Source organism: Oryctolagus cuniculus, chromosome 17 (assembly GCF_051225735.1).
Source record: "Oryctolagus cuniculus isolate XC-2025 breed Fujian yellow rabbit chromosome 17, ASM5122573v1, whole genome shotgun sequence".
Lineage (NCBI taxonomy): Eukaryota > Metazoa > Chordata > Mammalia > Lagomorpha > Leporidae > Oryctolagus > Oryctolagus cuniculus.
The window spans coordinates 30,751,774-30,767,602 of record NC_142883.1 but is presented as its reverse complement, the minus strand read 5'-3'; the positions used below and the strand labels follow the sequence as shown (position 1 = coordinate 30,767,602).

Below are 15,829 nucleotides of genomic sequence, written 5' to 3'. Positions count from 1 at the left end.
TCTTTGATCTGCTGTTTACTCCCCAAATGAGTCACTTCCCCAAATACATATACATAAAACTGCTATGGCACAGTGCCAGCCCTGGTAAAAAATTTCTTAATGTAACTTTTTAATAAGTTTCTTTTTTCTATGAAGCAGTTTAAGGCAAGAGTAGATTCTGGCTTTTAAGCAGTTATTTAAAAATTTGATTTATAATATAAAAATCTTTGAATTATTAGTCAAAGTCAAAATGAGATTATGGGAATGAGGGTGGAGTTGGTGGACATACTTAACTCATACAAGGAAATATACTGAGTAATTTAAGATTCTTACTGAAAACAAAATCTTGGAATTCATATAATTATAATATAGCAGCATGGATAACAATAAAGTCATATTTCCTCATTATAAGAAATAAAATATTACATTAAAATGGGTTTAAAAGTGAGCAACTAGGGAACAGTTGTCTAGCCTAATGATTAAGATGGTTGCAACCCACACTGATGTGTCTTAGTTAGATTCCTTGCTGTGACTCCTGACTCTAGCTGCATGCCAATGCACATCCTGCCTGAACTACATTCCTGGTTCTTAGCTCTGGTCCTTGTCCCAGTCCTGGCTGATGTGAGCAATTGGGATGGGGAAACAGGATAGGCACTCTATCTCCTGTTGCTGTTTAAGTCCCTAAAATGAAATTATAATTTTTTTCTAAAGATTTATTTATTTATTTGAAAGTCAGAGTTACACAGAGAGAGGAGAGGCAGAGAGTTACAGAGAGAGAGAGAGAGGGGTCTTCCATCACTCCCCAATTGGCTGCAACAGCCGGAGCTTCGCTGATCCGAGGCCAGGAGCCAGGAGCTTCTTCCATGTCTCCCTCGTGGGTGCAGGGGCCCAAGGACTTGGGCCATCCTCCACTGCTTTCCCAGGTCACAGCAGAGAGCTGGACCAGAAATAGAGCAGCTGGGACTAGAACCAGCGCCCATATGGGATACAGGTGCTTCAGGCCAGGGTGTTAACTTGCTGTGCCACAGCGCCAGCCCCAATACTTTGGTTTTTAAAAAAGATCATTTATTTGAAGGGCAGAGTTAGAGAAGGGGATCAGAGAGAGGAGAGAGAGACAGAGGAGAGAGAGGAGAGAGAGGAGAGAGAGGAGAGAGAGAGAGAGAGAAGGGCAGAGAATCTTCCATCTGCTGGTTCACTCCCCTAATATCTACGATGGCTGGAGTTGAGCCAGTCTGGAGTCAGGAGTCAGGTACAGGGGCCCAAGTACTTGGGCCATCCTCCGTTGGTTTCCCAGGAACATTAGCAGGGAGCTCGATCAGAAGTGAAACAGCCAGGACTTGAACCAGCACCCATATGGAATGCTAATGTCATAGGCAGTGGCTTTACCTGCTACACCACAACTCTGGTCCCAATAATAATTAGCTTTAAAATAAAAAAAAGTAGAGTGGATCTAAGATGGTTGAATAGGGAGAAGCCACAATGACCTCAGCAACAGAGATACAAGACAAGCAAAGGAAGGGCCACATTCCCAAGGGACTGACAGAATTTGCAGTGGAGAAGTGACAGAACAAAACAGAGATTCCATAGGACAGTAAGGAAAGAGGACCTACATAGCTGCTGCAGCTGGCCACCCTACCAGTCAACCCTGCATCTTTGCAGCCCACTGCCAGCTGGGAAATAACATCTTCCTAAGACAAGGTAGAAGAAGCTGCTACTCTGTCCTGCCATTGGTGGCTTTAACTGAGAGAGAATTCTACAGTATCCCAGTGAACACAGGTCCAGCCTAGGAAGCTCACTGACGCTCTGAAGCTCACTTTGCTCTGAAAAGTGAAGCTATACTGTCTCCTTCCTCCCTGTCCCCACCCTCCCCTACCCAAGCGAAGTACCACACTCAACTGGCTGTGTAGAGTTGCAGTTGATCTCTGTTCTGACTCAGCAAAACTCAAGTAGTTCCACTGCTACCAAAAGCAGCCAGAGCCAGAGTCAGGACAACTTACAGGGTAGAGAGCAGATCCCCTGCATCCTGCAAATGTGGGAGCTTTGGGCATAAGCCTTGGAGATGTGCTTACTCAGTCTACGTGATCCAGGGTGGGGGCTCCCTTCAGCTTCCTGGAGGTTGGCACCAGTAGCAAACCATCAAACATACACAGAACAAAGCCGAGGAAGTTTCTTCCGTACCTCCTGGCTGATGGTGCTGAGTTCCAGCACAAGCTGCAGGAACACCTTTGCATGCACGTGAGAACTGGGAGCAGTTCCATCTGTGCCTTGCAGAACTAGGACTGTTGATGTTAGTATTACAATCTTTGGAGTATCTTGAGTTTAACTGCAGTATCTGAAGTGCTCTATCTCCATCACTCTGTTTCAATCATGTAGCTACAACCATGTCCAACATCTGGCTCCCAACTTGGAAGATTTGGGTAATGATCCCACTGTATCCTGCAACACCAGTACTATAACAATTGGTACCAGTTTCCTCAAACACACTGGAATATACCGAGTAGGACCTAGGGAAGAACCTGCCTGCATTTCACATCTCCAGACCCTGGCAGTGCAAAACCTCCTGTATACCTTGTGGCCACCCTGTAGGACTGGAATAGCATTCAGTTCCTATCCCACATTCCTGGGACTAGGACTTTTGGTGTCATAATCTCCAGTACTAGCACTCTCCCAACAGCAACTGGGGAAGGTTCTATACATCTCACTGTCCTAGAGCCACAAGTTTTGCTGCCACAAGTGCCAGTATCACTGAGGCTTACCAGTGGGATGAATAGTCAGCCCCTTTTGTATCCCTCAGCACTAAGAACTTGGCCTTGGCTATCACAATCTCCAGTGACAACCTACTCTCTGGGGACTGTTTATATACATCTTAGGAAACCCACATTCAATTCAAACTCACACTTCTACCCCTAGAAACTGCTGTAGACTAGACCACGGGGTCATTTATTGACACCGCTGATACTAATTAAAGCAAAAGAAATTACTCAGAGGTTACACTTCTGGACTCAACTAGAGCCAAAGCCAAAGCAACAAGCCAAGTGATACCTTGCCTTCCATCCAAACTACAAACTCTTTTCATATAAAACACACTCCACAAAGTGACTATTATATTAGATACACAGACAACAATGAAGGCACATAGGAAACATGAAGAAGTAAGGTAGCATGGAGCTCCAAAGAACACAACAGTTCTCCAGAATCAGACCCTGACCTGAAGGAAATCTATGCAATACCAGCAGTAACATTCAAAATAATGCTTGCAAGGAAATCTACTGAGATGCCAGAGAACACAGATAGTTTAAGGAAATGAGGAAAACAATAGGTGACATGAATGGAGCATTCACTACAGAGATAGAAATCATGCAAAAGAACCAAACTAAAATTTTGGAGATGAAAACTTCAATTGATGAAATAAAAAAGCACAAATGAGTACTGCAACAGAACAGACCCAGGTGAGGAAAGAACTTCTGATATGGAAGATAAGACTTTTGAAATAACTCAATCAGACAAAAATAAAGAGAAAAGAATGAAAAAGAATGAAGACCACCTATGTGAAATATGGGATACCATAAATCAACCATAAATCAACTAAATATTTGCATTACAGGGATTCCTGAGGAGAAGAAAATAAAAATAGTGTTGAGAACCAATTAAATGAAACAATAGATGAAATTATTCCAAGTTTTGAAACAGACATGGATATCTAGATACAGGAAGTTCAAAGGACCCCAAGCAGACTCTATAAAAGGATATTCTATAAGGCTTCTTCTATATAGAAGATCTATAAGGATCTTCTAGTCAAGTTGTTAGAAGTTAAGGGCAAGGAGAGAATCCTAAATATAGTAAGGCATTAAGTTACACACAAAGGAAAATGAATTAGTCTAATAGCAGACTGCTCAGCATAAACCCTACAGGCCAGAAGACAGTGTGATAATATATTCAAGGTCTTAAAAGAAAAAAAAAAAACTTCCAACCAAGAGTATTATATCCAGGGAAGCCATCCTTTATAAGTAAAAGAGAAATTTACCAGATATAAAAAAACTGAGAGAATTTCTTGCATAAGACCAACCTTGTAAGAAATTCTGAAGGGAGGCCTACGTTAGAAGTAAACATATGACACTATCAAATTCACTAACAGAGTAGGTAGAATCAGTAACCAATCAAGAAAAGTGATGGGGCCAGCGCTGTGGCCTAGCGGGTTAACACCCTGGCCTGAAGTGCCAGCATCCCATATGGGTGCCGGTTCGAGACCTGGATGCCCCACTTCCGATCCAGCTCTCTGCTGTGGCCTGGGAAAGCAGTAGAAGATGCCCCAAGTCCTTGGGCCCCTGCACCCACGAGGGAGACCCAGAAGAAGCTCCTGGCTTCAGATCGGCGCAGCTTCAGCCGTTGCAGCCATCCGAGGGGTGAACCAGAGGATGGAAGATCTCTCTCTCTCTCTGCCTCTCCTTCTCTCTCTGTGTAACTCTGCCTTTCAAATAAATAAATAAATCTTAAAAACAACAACAACAACAAAGTGACAGTGTTGGTTATTATCTAGCAGTACTAACCCTGAACGTAAATGGATTAAATTCTCCAGCCAAAAGATTTAAGTTGGCTGAATGGATAAAATACGAAGAACACACTATATGCTGCCCTATATAGGCAACTCATTTCACAAATACACACACAGACTGAAAGTGGAGGGCTAGAAAAAAGATATACTGGGAAAACGGAAATCAAAAACAAGCAGGAGTAGCTATACTCAAATCCTATAAAACAGATTACAAATCAAAAACTGTAAAAAGAGACAAAGGACATTATATACTCATAAAAGGATCAATTCAACAAGGTGGTACAACAATGATAAATATATAATGTACCCCACATAAGACCACCCACATATATAAATCAAAGAGTATTAAACCAGCAGGAAGAGACAGACTCTAATACAAGAATAGTGGGAGACTTCAGCACCCATGTCATCAACAGACATATCATCCAGACAGAAAATCAACAAAGATACATCAGAGTTGAATCACACCATTGAACAAATGGACCTAACAGACAATTACAGAATATTTTACCTAACAGCTACAGAAAATACATCTTCTCATCAGCACTTGGAACATTTTCTAAGATAGACCACAAATCAAATCTCAGTAAATTTAAAAAGATTGAAATCATACTATGTACTTCTCAGACTCCAAAGGAATAAAACTAGAAATTAGCAACCAGAACAACAAAAGATTTACAAATACATGGAAATTAAACAACATGTTGCTGAATGACCAGTGGGTCACTGAAGAAATTAAAAATGAAATAAACAAACTTTCTTGAAATAAAAGAAAATATAACATATCAAAACCTGTGGGATACTGAAAAAGCAGTATTAGGAGGGAAGTTTATAGCAGTAAGTACTTCCATTAAAAAAAAGGAAAGGTCTCAAATAAATGATCTAATGATACATCTCAAGGACTTAGAAAATAAGAACAAACCAAACCTCAAATTAGTAGGTGGCAAGAAATAAATACTCATGTTTGCAGATGACATGATGTTGTCCTGGCTGCTCTTTTTCCAGTCAAGTTCTCTGCTTATGGTCTGGGAGAACAGTGGGAGATGGCCCAAGTGCTTGGGGCTCTACACCTGCACAAGAAACCTGGAAGAAAATCCTAGATCCTGGCTTTTGATCCACCCAGTTCTGGCCATTTTGGCTATTTTGGGAGTGAACCAGTGAGTGGAAGACTTTTTTCTTTGTCCTTCCCTCTCTCTATCTGTAACTCTACCTCTCAAATATCTATCTATCTATCGATCGATATAGATATAGATATAGATATAGATATAGATAGATAAACAGTGAGCAACTACAGATACCATTCTATGTGGACACCTCAAATTTCTTCATGTATTTCCTTTTTCAAAGTAAAGGTTAGAGCTTTCTTTTGTTTCTGAGGCTTTTCTTTGTTCTTTTGTAGACTGTTATATGTAGAGGACATATCTAGAACCAGTGGTAACTATTACAAGATAAGAATAAAATTACTTTGAAAATATAAAAACAGGAATTTTTCTTTGCTATATTTCTTTAACCATGTATCAAAATGATTGTAAACTCATGGTTTAGAATAAATAAATCTTATTAGTATGCTTGTAGTTTTTGGTAATAAACTTTAAATCTTAAACCTACTCTGAATAATAATAAAATTGAAGTGTATTCTCCAAATGGGTCTCTTTTATTTATAGCTACTGAACTGTAAAACGGAATGAAACTGATTGCATGAATCTATTTCACAAAATTCTGTTTGCTATAACAACAAATCTGCTGGAACGAGAGTGAACTTTCAGTGACCCTATGACCAGTAACATTTATTACATAAAGGATACTTAAAGAACAAGTTAATGTCATCCTTTACAGAATTCTTGACAAAGATAGGATGGATGATTCCTACCTCCATCTTAGAGCATAATTTTAAAGTGATTGGCTACTTCCAGGAATTTCCTTTACACTGAAAGGACCCAAAATAATGTGTCCTTGTCCCTATTTCTAAAAATTACATATGGCATTTGATAGAACTTATATGGCATCTTAAAATTATTTGAGTTATTTAGTACTTTAATCATAATCACCAGGTGGAAATTTTAATCAGTGGCCATAATCTGTGTAAAGCACTTAAATATTCTTACCTTAAATTTGATAAGGGAGCAGAATTATCAGAAAATACTTCTTGAATGGCCTAGCAACAAATAAGATGGTGAAGGAAATATGTAAGTTTAACAGTTTTTAAAGAATGTCTTTTCTTGCTTAATTAACATTTACAAGCTCCCCTACCCAGTGATTAAACAGATGTTTCTACTGTATATGAGAAAAAGATAAATTATATTAATATACAATTCTTGGGAGGGAGGTTATGGGGAGGGGGAAGCTGCTATAATTCAAAAGTTGTACTTTGGAAATTTATATTTATTAAACAAAAGTTTAAAAAAGATACAATTCTACTTAGAAATATAACAGCTATAAAACACTTCTTTATAAGGTCAATATCTATCAAATTATGCTTACCCAGTAATCGGGATTTTTAGGAAAGTATTCACTAAAACATGGTATAAGGGTTGACACTATGGCACAGGGTGTTAAGCTATTGATGGGATGCCCGTATCTCAAATTAGAGTGCTGCTTCTAATCCTGTGTACTCTGCTTCTGATCTGGCTTCCTATTTATGCACCCAGGGAGGCAGCAGATGACAGTTCAAATACTTAGGTCTCTGCCACCCATATGGGAAGACTTGGACGGAGTTCTGGGCTTCTGGCTTTGGCCTGGTTCAGCCTCGGGGGCTGTGAGCATTTGGGAAGTAAACCAACAGGTGGAAGTTTTTTCTGTTTGTCTCCCTCTCTCCATCTCTTTCTCTCTCTCTGTTTCTCTGCCTTTCAAGTGGATGAAAATAAGTGAACATTTTAAAAATGAGTTTACATATGGGATTACGTTAGCCCATTTCTATTATTTCTCTTAATGAGCTTTATACTATAAGTTAGTTTCTTCATTATCTAGGCAATTCTAAATCGGCTGCCAGTCAGTATGGCTGTGCTGAGACTAGAGGATGTCTTATTAGCCAACTAATACCATAATATTTATCTATAGGCCAGTTGCACATACAATTCTTAAAAAAAGTTATAATTCAGGGCCAGCACTGTCATGCAGTAGGTTAATCCTCTGCCTGCAGCCCCAGCATCCCATATGGGCACCAGTTCGAGTACCAGTTGCTCCTCTTCCAATCCAGCTCTCTGCTATGGCCTGGGAAAGCAGTAGAAGATGGACAAGTCCTTGGGTCCCTGTACCCATGTAGGAGACCCAGAAGCAGCTCCTGGCTCCTGGCTTTGGATCAGTGTAACTCTGGCCATTGTGGCCATTTGGGGAGTGAACCAGTGGATGGAAGGCCTTTCTCTCTGTCTCTCCCACTCACTGTCTGTAACTCTACCTCTCAAGTAAATAAATAAAATCTTAAAAAAAAAAGTTATAATGCAATATACAGTGTCCCTTGATATCTACAGCAGGTTGTTTCTATGACCCTGTGGATACCCACACCTGAAACTGCTCCAGTATCTTATATAAAATGGTGCAGCATTTGCATATAATCTTTGCACATCCTCTCACATACTTTATCATCTCTAGATTAATTATTATGTTTGAAAAATGAAAATGTTATATAAATAGTTGTTCGACTGTATTATTAAGGGGAAAATGACAAGAATAAACCATTATAAGCCTAATGAGGATGTATGAAATGACAGGAGACTATAGCAGAGTATGCCTAAACATTACTTCATTTTTGTGGATTCAGCATACTGTTGGCACATGCCAAATTCCAATTTCATTTTTTGGAACTGGAAATTTTCCTGCTGAATATTTCTGATGTGCTATTGGCTGAATCTGTGTATGTGGAATCCATGGATACAAAGGTCTCACTAAAACAGAAAAACTTACCTCTACAAAATGAAGAAGTTTTTCAGTGGATGCCTCATAAGCTTTTCGAGCCATTTCTGATTTCCGCAACTGGCAGTCAAGTACTGTGATTCTTTTTCTTAAATCCTGAACACTTTCCTGGACAGAGATATCAAAAGGAGCATCTTACACATTTATTCAATATTCAATTACTATTTCCTGCTTCCAGTTCTTAAGAACTAAATACTCAGAGGCCACTGTTGTGGCATAGCAGGTTAAGCCTCCATCTCATATGAGTGCTGGTTTAAAACCTGGCTGCTTCACTTCTGATCCAGCTCCCTGCTAATGCACCTAGGAAAGCAACTGAAGATGGCCCAAGTGCTTGGGCCCTTGCACCCTCATCGGAGACTTGGAAGCAGCTCTGGGTTCCTGGCTTCAGTGTAGCCTAGACATGACTGTTGCAGGCATTTGGGTAGTGAACCAACAGATGAAAGATATTTCTCTGTCTCTCTGCAACTCTGCCTTTCAAATAAATAAAAAATATAATACATACATATTTTAAAAAATAATTAATACTTGGGGCCAGCGCTGTGGTGTAGCAGGTAAAGCCACTGCCTGCAGTGCCGGCATCCCACATGGGCGCCAGTTCGAGTCCCAGCTGCTCTACTTCTGATCCAGCTCTCTGCTATGGACTGGGAAAGTTGTAGAAGGTGGTCCAAGTCCTTGAGCCCCTGCACCCACGTGGGAGACCCGGCTTTGGATCAGCTTAACTCCTGCTGTTGTGGCCGTTGAAGCTTACTGGAGAGAGAATCAGTGGATGGAAGGCCTCTCTCTCTCTCTCTCTGTGTCCCCTTCTCTCTCTGTGTAACTCTTTCAAATAGATACATAAATATATAAAAAAAAAACTAACACTAAATATTTCCACATCATTTAGTTTCACTTACTCTAAGTATCTTCTGACTTTGGGGGAGCATGCATTATTTGCACAGATGCGATTGGCTTTATGAGACAACTTGCATATGACTTTAATTATTCTTATGGGAAAATATTTGTACATTTAAATTACTTTATAGGGTTGGTTGTGTATTTTTTTTTTTTTTGGCAACTTGTCTAACCAGATGCTGACAGAAACCCCTACCAATGTAGCAGAAACTAAAAATGCTAGACACACACACAGACACACACACACAATGTAATATAATCCAATTAAGACTGAAGTACCAGGGAAGTAAAAGAATTCCACAATGCAAAGCAAAAAAAAAAAAAAAAAAAAAAAAAAAAAAGCCAAGTGAGCCCACCATGGCAAAGGAGCAATGAAGCGTAATTTGCTCTGAGGGTACATGCTCTTATCTTACAGCTTACAGTTTGGGATCCCATCAACAAAAATAACAAGCAGAGGAAATTCAGCGGGTGACTTAGGAAGAGACAATAATCACAAAGTTAAGCGGTATTTTGATTTTGTTCTGGTAAGGCAATAAAAAGATAACTCTCCAGAATAATTCCTAACCATCAACCCTGACTCATGCATGTTTCTGGCCCAAATTCATATTGCTTTCTGGTCTGAAAATCCATATGCTTAAAATTTAGTTTAAATTGGTTCCAGGCTAGTAGGAGCAAACACAAAATGCCTCTGGCAGGATATTTTTTGAACTCAGATTTCAAATAATTCCCATATATGATGTGTTAAAAGAATATGACTTCACAAAATTAAGGAAATTTCTAAAAACATGAGGAAATAAGTTCCATGACTGAAAGTCAGCTGAAGGAGACATATTACAGGTGTGGACCTATAAAGACTGAACACATTAGCATGATCAGATATAGAATATAATGTAACTGTGTTCAATATTTTATTTTTTTTAAAGATCTATTTATTTTATTTGAAAGTCAGAATTATACACAGAGAGAAGGAGAGCCAGAAAGGCAGAGAGAGAGAGGCAGATCTTCCATCTGCTGCATCACTCCCTAATTGGCCACAATGGCTGGAGCTGCACCTATCTGAAGCCAGGAGCCAGGAGCTTCTTCTGGGTCTCCCTGCAGGTGCTTTCCCAGGCCATACAGAGAGCTGGGAAGTGGAGCAGCTGGGACTTGAACCAGCACCCATGTGGGATGCCGGCACTGCAGGCAGTGGCTTTACCCACTACGCCACAGCACCGGCCCCTCATTATATTTTAAATATTGAGGGAATTAAAGTATAATACAGGGTCAATAAACTATCAGTGTAGATTGAGATAATACAAAAATCAATTCCAAAAACAAAAATGTAGTCATAATGAAATTAGAATTTGATTTATGGGTTTAACATCCATTTAGATACAGTTAAAAAGAGAATGCATGAACTGGAAGACAGAGGTAAAGAAATTTATCATAATGAAACCAAAGACAAAAATTGAAATATGAAAGGAGGAGAATAGGTAAGGAGAAACATTTAGACGAAGATATAGTGTACATCCTATCTCAATTAACAATATCAACTAGAAGGAATGAAAGAGAAATAGTTCAGGTTAACAGCTTAGGGTTTTCCAGAAATGGCAAAAGACATTGCTCCTCAGATAAAGAAAAAAAGTGAATCCCAAAGAACATAAATTAAAATAAGTCAATACATGACTCACTGAAGTAAAAATACTGAATGTCAAAGCTAAATATGTCTTAAAACCATACAGAATGTAACAAAAGTGTAAACAAGTCACAGATAGCTGATATAACAAAGATGAAATAATAATGAATGGAATTAAATGTAACCTGATGTTTAAAATGCAGCAAAAATGTAATTCAAAAATAAGAGTGAATAAAGTTTTTTTTTTCAGACAAAATGGAGACTTGGTTGCCAACAGGTTTTATAAAATGAATTTCTAAAAGACAATTTCACGAAGAAAGGAAATGATTCTATTACCATCAAAGAATGTTGAAAAGATAAACATAGGGTTTATCTAAACACATTATAAATAAATTGTAAAAGTATCTAATTTATGGAATTAACATTCAAAACAAAATAGAAATTAAGTTGGAAAAGCTAATTTTGATTCATGCTCTTAAGTGCTTATAAGTATTTAGAAGAAGAGGAAAGCACAAATTAATTCTATAACCAATTAAAAAAGAATGTGGGGTTGGCGCTCTTGCATAGCGGGTAAAGTCGTTGCCTGCGGTGCCAGCATCCCATTTGGGCACTGGTTCGAGTTCCAATACAGCTCTCTACTATGGCCTGGGAAAGCAGTGGAAGATGACCAAAGTCCTCAGGTCCCTGAACCCGTGTGGGAGACCCAAAAGAAACTCCTGGCTCCTGGCTTTGGATTGGCACAGCTCCGGCTGTTGTGGCCAACTGGGGTTTGAACCAGCATATGGAAGACCTCTCTCTCTCTGCCTCTCATTCTCTCTCTCTGTGTAACTCTTTCAAATAAATAAATAAATATTTTTTAAAAATGTAAAATTTCTAGGCTAGTTAAAATTACAAATATAATGTAAAATTTCTAAACACCAAAGGGAAATATATGTAATGGCACAGGAAGACACAATAGAAATCTGAACCAATCAAAAAATGGCAAGAAATAAAAAAAATTAGAACATTAGAACATGTGGGAAAAATAAAATGTACAAAGAAAGAGGATAACCATGAAGCCAAGTGCATTAGCAAATAAAAGACTGCAAATGAAAAGATATTTCCAAGTGCCAGCATTGTGGCACACTGGGTTAAGCTGCACTGGCATCCCATATGAGTACTGGTTCCTCTCTGGGCTGCTCCACTTGGAATCAAGCTTCCTACTAAAGTGCACAGGAAAGCAGCAGTAGGCAGCCCATGTACTTGAGGCCCTGCCACCCATGAGGAAGACCCAGAAGGAGTTCCAGGCTGGTAGCTTTGGCTTGGCCTAGCCCTGCACATTGCAGCAATTTGGGAAATGAACCAGCAGATAGAAGATCTTTCTCTGTAACTACCTGTCAAATACATAAAATAAATCTTTAAAAAAAGGAAGGATATTTCCATCAGTAAGAGGTGCAAAACTCCAGCATCATAGTATTTTTCATGGACACAATCAAAATATAAGGACATGGAAAAGTTGAAAGTAAATGGATGAAAAAAACCACATAGATAAATACCATCCAAAACAAAGTTGGTATAATTATCAAAAATAGGCATTAAGGAAAAAAAATAGAGCTAGACTGAAGGATCACAACATTTTCATAAAATGATGGTAACATAATTCTAAGATTAAATACATCTTAAATATTATTTGAAAATATGTATAAAAAAAACAAAAGGGAGATTTTAGCATACTTCTCAGAGTAACTTATGGCTCAAGTAGACTAACATGAATAGAGAAGAACTAGACCCCACAATTAATGAACCTGATATAGCAGAATATATAAGACAACTGCAGAATTCTTTCAATGATCACTATCGACATTTGTGAATGCGACTACACAGTAAGCCATGATGTAAACATAAACAAATTTTGAAAAGCTGGTTTTCTATAGACTTCAGTCTATGAACACATTGCAGCTAACCTCTCTGTGCTTCAGTGGTGTTCACAAATAAAGGCAATCATAAATGTGCAAATTCTTCCCAATTCAACTTATATATCTAATAAATTTCAGGAAAACACAAAACTTTTTTTCCTCTCAGTGTTAACTGATAAGCTGAGTCTAAAATAGACAATAAAAAAATCAGTGTCATGTAGTCAATATGTTTTTGAAGAAGAAGAACTGGGAACAATGCTCAGACATCAAGACCTGTAACAAGCAACACTCAGAGGCACACACATAGAATAATGAGAGAGAATCTCAAACATGTGCATGCACATTTGATAGCCTGATATACAAGAGAGGTGGCTATGTAGAGGTTTTTCCATAAACATTGTTAGGATACGTACTCGTTCAGAACAAAGAATGAATGAAACGAGTCTCTTCTCATGCAGTACCACAAAGCCAATCACAGAAAATTTAAAACTTTAAAATGTTCAGAGGTAAATATAAAAAAAATATGATTAAATAATTGGAAGTGAAAAGACTTCTAAAAAGACACATAAGGGGCTGGCACTGTGGCACAGTAGGTTAATCCTTCGCCTGTGGCACCAGCATCCCATATGGGCACAGGTTCTAGTACCAGTTGCTGCTCTTCTGATCTAGCTCTCTGCTATGGCCTGGGAAAGCAGTAAAAGATGGCCCAAGCGTTTGGGCCCCAGTACCCTAGTGGGAGACTGGAAAGAAGCTCCTGGCTTCAGATTGGCTCAGCTCTGGCCCCTACAGCCATTTGGGGAGTCAACCAGCAGATGGAAGACCTTTCTGTCTGTCTCTCCCTCTCACTGTCTGAACTCTACCTCTCAAATAAATAAATAATTTTTTTTTTAAATAGACACATGAAGAAAATAATTTTGCTAGTGGAAAGGCAAGCCACAATTTTGATAGAAGTATTTTATAACAAATAACTTGATAAATGATTAGAGACTAGAAGAATAACCATACATCTTTATGAAAAAGACAAATAACTCCATGAGAAAAGGGTCCAAAGATACAAAGATGCGTTTCATAGAGAAAAACAAATGCCTAATACATACATACATATATACTCAACTGGCTAACAGGGTACATGTGGCAAAAACTGTGGTTTATAGCATTTGAGGATATAAATAACCCCACCACAGCTGATTTCAGGCTACCAACTTGATGACACTGAACATGGACTTAACATATTGCTAAGGGATATACAGACACAGGTAGTAAAATTATCAAGAAAGTGATTAATACTATATCCAGGAAAATGGTTACCTAAAAGGGCTAGGAAGGAGGATGCAACTGGACATCGTGGGTCTTCAAAGGTATTAGTGACATTTTCTTTTCAAAAATTGTTTATTGGGGCTGGCATTATGGAATAGTGGGTTAAGCTGCTACCTGCAATGCCGGCAACCCATATGAGCGCTGGTTTGAGACCTGGCTGCTGCACTTCAGATCCAGCTCCTTGTTAATGCTCCTGGGAAGGCAGCAGAAGATGGCCTAAGTGCTTGGGCCTCTGCACCCTTATAAGAGACCCAGAAAAATCTCCCGGGTCCTGGCTTTGACCTGGCTTAGCCCTGACGATTGTTGTCATTTGGGGAGTGAAGCAGCAAATGGAAGATCTCTCTCTCTCTCTCCCTCTCCCTCTCTCTCTCTTTCCCTCTGTGTCTTTCTCATCTAACTCTGCCTTTCTAATAAATAAAATTTATTTAATCTATTTGAGATAAAGAGAGAAAGAGAGAGACAGACAGAGAGAAAGCGCATGTTCATCTGCCTCTTCACTCCCCAAATTCCTGCAGTGGCCATGTCTGGGCTGGGGGAGGAAGCCAGGGGTAAGGAACTTAATCCAGGTCTCTCCTATGGCGGTAGTAGTAACCCAATTACTTGAGCCATCACCACTGCTTTCCAGAGTCTGCCCTGGCAGGAAGCTGGAATCAGGAGCCAGAGGCTGGAAGCGAATCCAGTCACACCAACATTACGGGATGAGGGCATCTTAATGGCTAGGTTAAATGTCAGCTCCTATCAATGTTCTAATTCATAAGCTGGAGGTAGATTATCAAAAAGAGAGATATTAGAAAGGAAAATTAAAATGAAAAATAAAAATATGACACAAAACCAATCTTTTAAAAATAAATAATTGAAGCCTAAATCTGTAACATCTTGGTTAATGCCCTTTCGAGCAATCTGACATAGTTTTTAAAAGCTTATTTTTTGTTTCCACTGTTATTAGGGTTGGAAAAGGCTAAATGTTTAGATGCCCACTTCTAATATCTTTTCTTGGAAAAATGAAAACATTTGTTTTCAGAGCCAGGCTAACAGCTTAGTTTAGGATCTTACCACAAGAAATAGTATGAGACCCCCATCATACTAACAGAAAGGAAACCTGAATTCATTGTATTACCAGGCAGTTTAGAACAAAGAGCTGGGAACTGGAAGAGTGATTGCAAATAAAATAAGCTGAAAAAAACCTGAAAATTTTATGTGAGCTTCTTGAAAATTACATTATTTAAAAATAAAGTACAAAATATTCACTTTCCCTTCAAAAGTAACTATGATTATTATTTTAAAAATGTTTTAAATATTTTGATAATTCCCAAAAATATTTTCAGAATCAGGTTAAAGCTACAGAAATAATCATATATAAATGTAAATACTGGGTAAAAACTAACAAATGTATGAAATATTCTTTTTTTTAAAGATTTATTTATTTGAAAGTCAGAGTTACACAGAGAGAAGAGAGGCAGAGAGAGATAGCAAGAGAGAGAGAGAGAGACAGAGAGACAGAGACAGAGATAGAGAAATATGTTCTATCTGCTGGTTCACTCCCTAAATGGCTGCAATGGCTAGGGCTGGATCAGACTGAAGTCAGGAGCAGGAACCATATCTATTAATTATCTAGAGTCCTAGGCAAAAATTCCTTTTTTAAAGCATTTATTTATTTATTTGAAAGTCAGA

At 38.7% G+C, this 15,829-nt stretch overlaps 1 protein-coding gene across 5 annotated transcripts in view; it reads right to left on the bottom strand.

The window, feature by feature from the left end:
• Positions 1 to 15,829, bottom strand: part of STXBP4 (syntaxin binding protein 4) — a 204,714-nt gene that overhangs the window by 80,056 nt on the left and 108,829 nt on the right. For 3 of the 5 annotated variants that reach the window (XM_008271271.5, XM_070060906.2, XM_070060905.2), the window contains 2 exons: positions 8,432 to 8,548; positions 6,637 to 6,686 (listed from right to left, as the gene is read on the bottom strand). In XM_008271271.5, the coding sequence (XP_008269493.3) occupies positions 6,637 to 6,686; positions 8,432 to 8,548 (167 nt within the window). The remainder of the gene's footprint in view (positions 1 to 6,636; positions 6,687 to 8,431; positions 8,549 to 15,829) is intronic. The other 2 variants (XR_016223597.1, XR_016223598.1) reach the window with 1 other exon arrangement.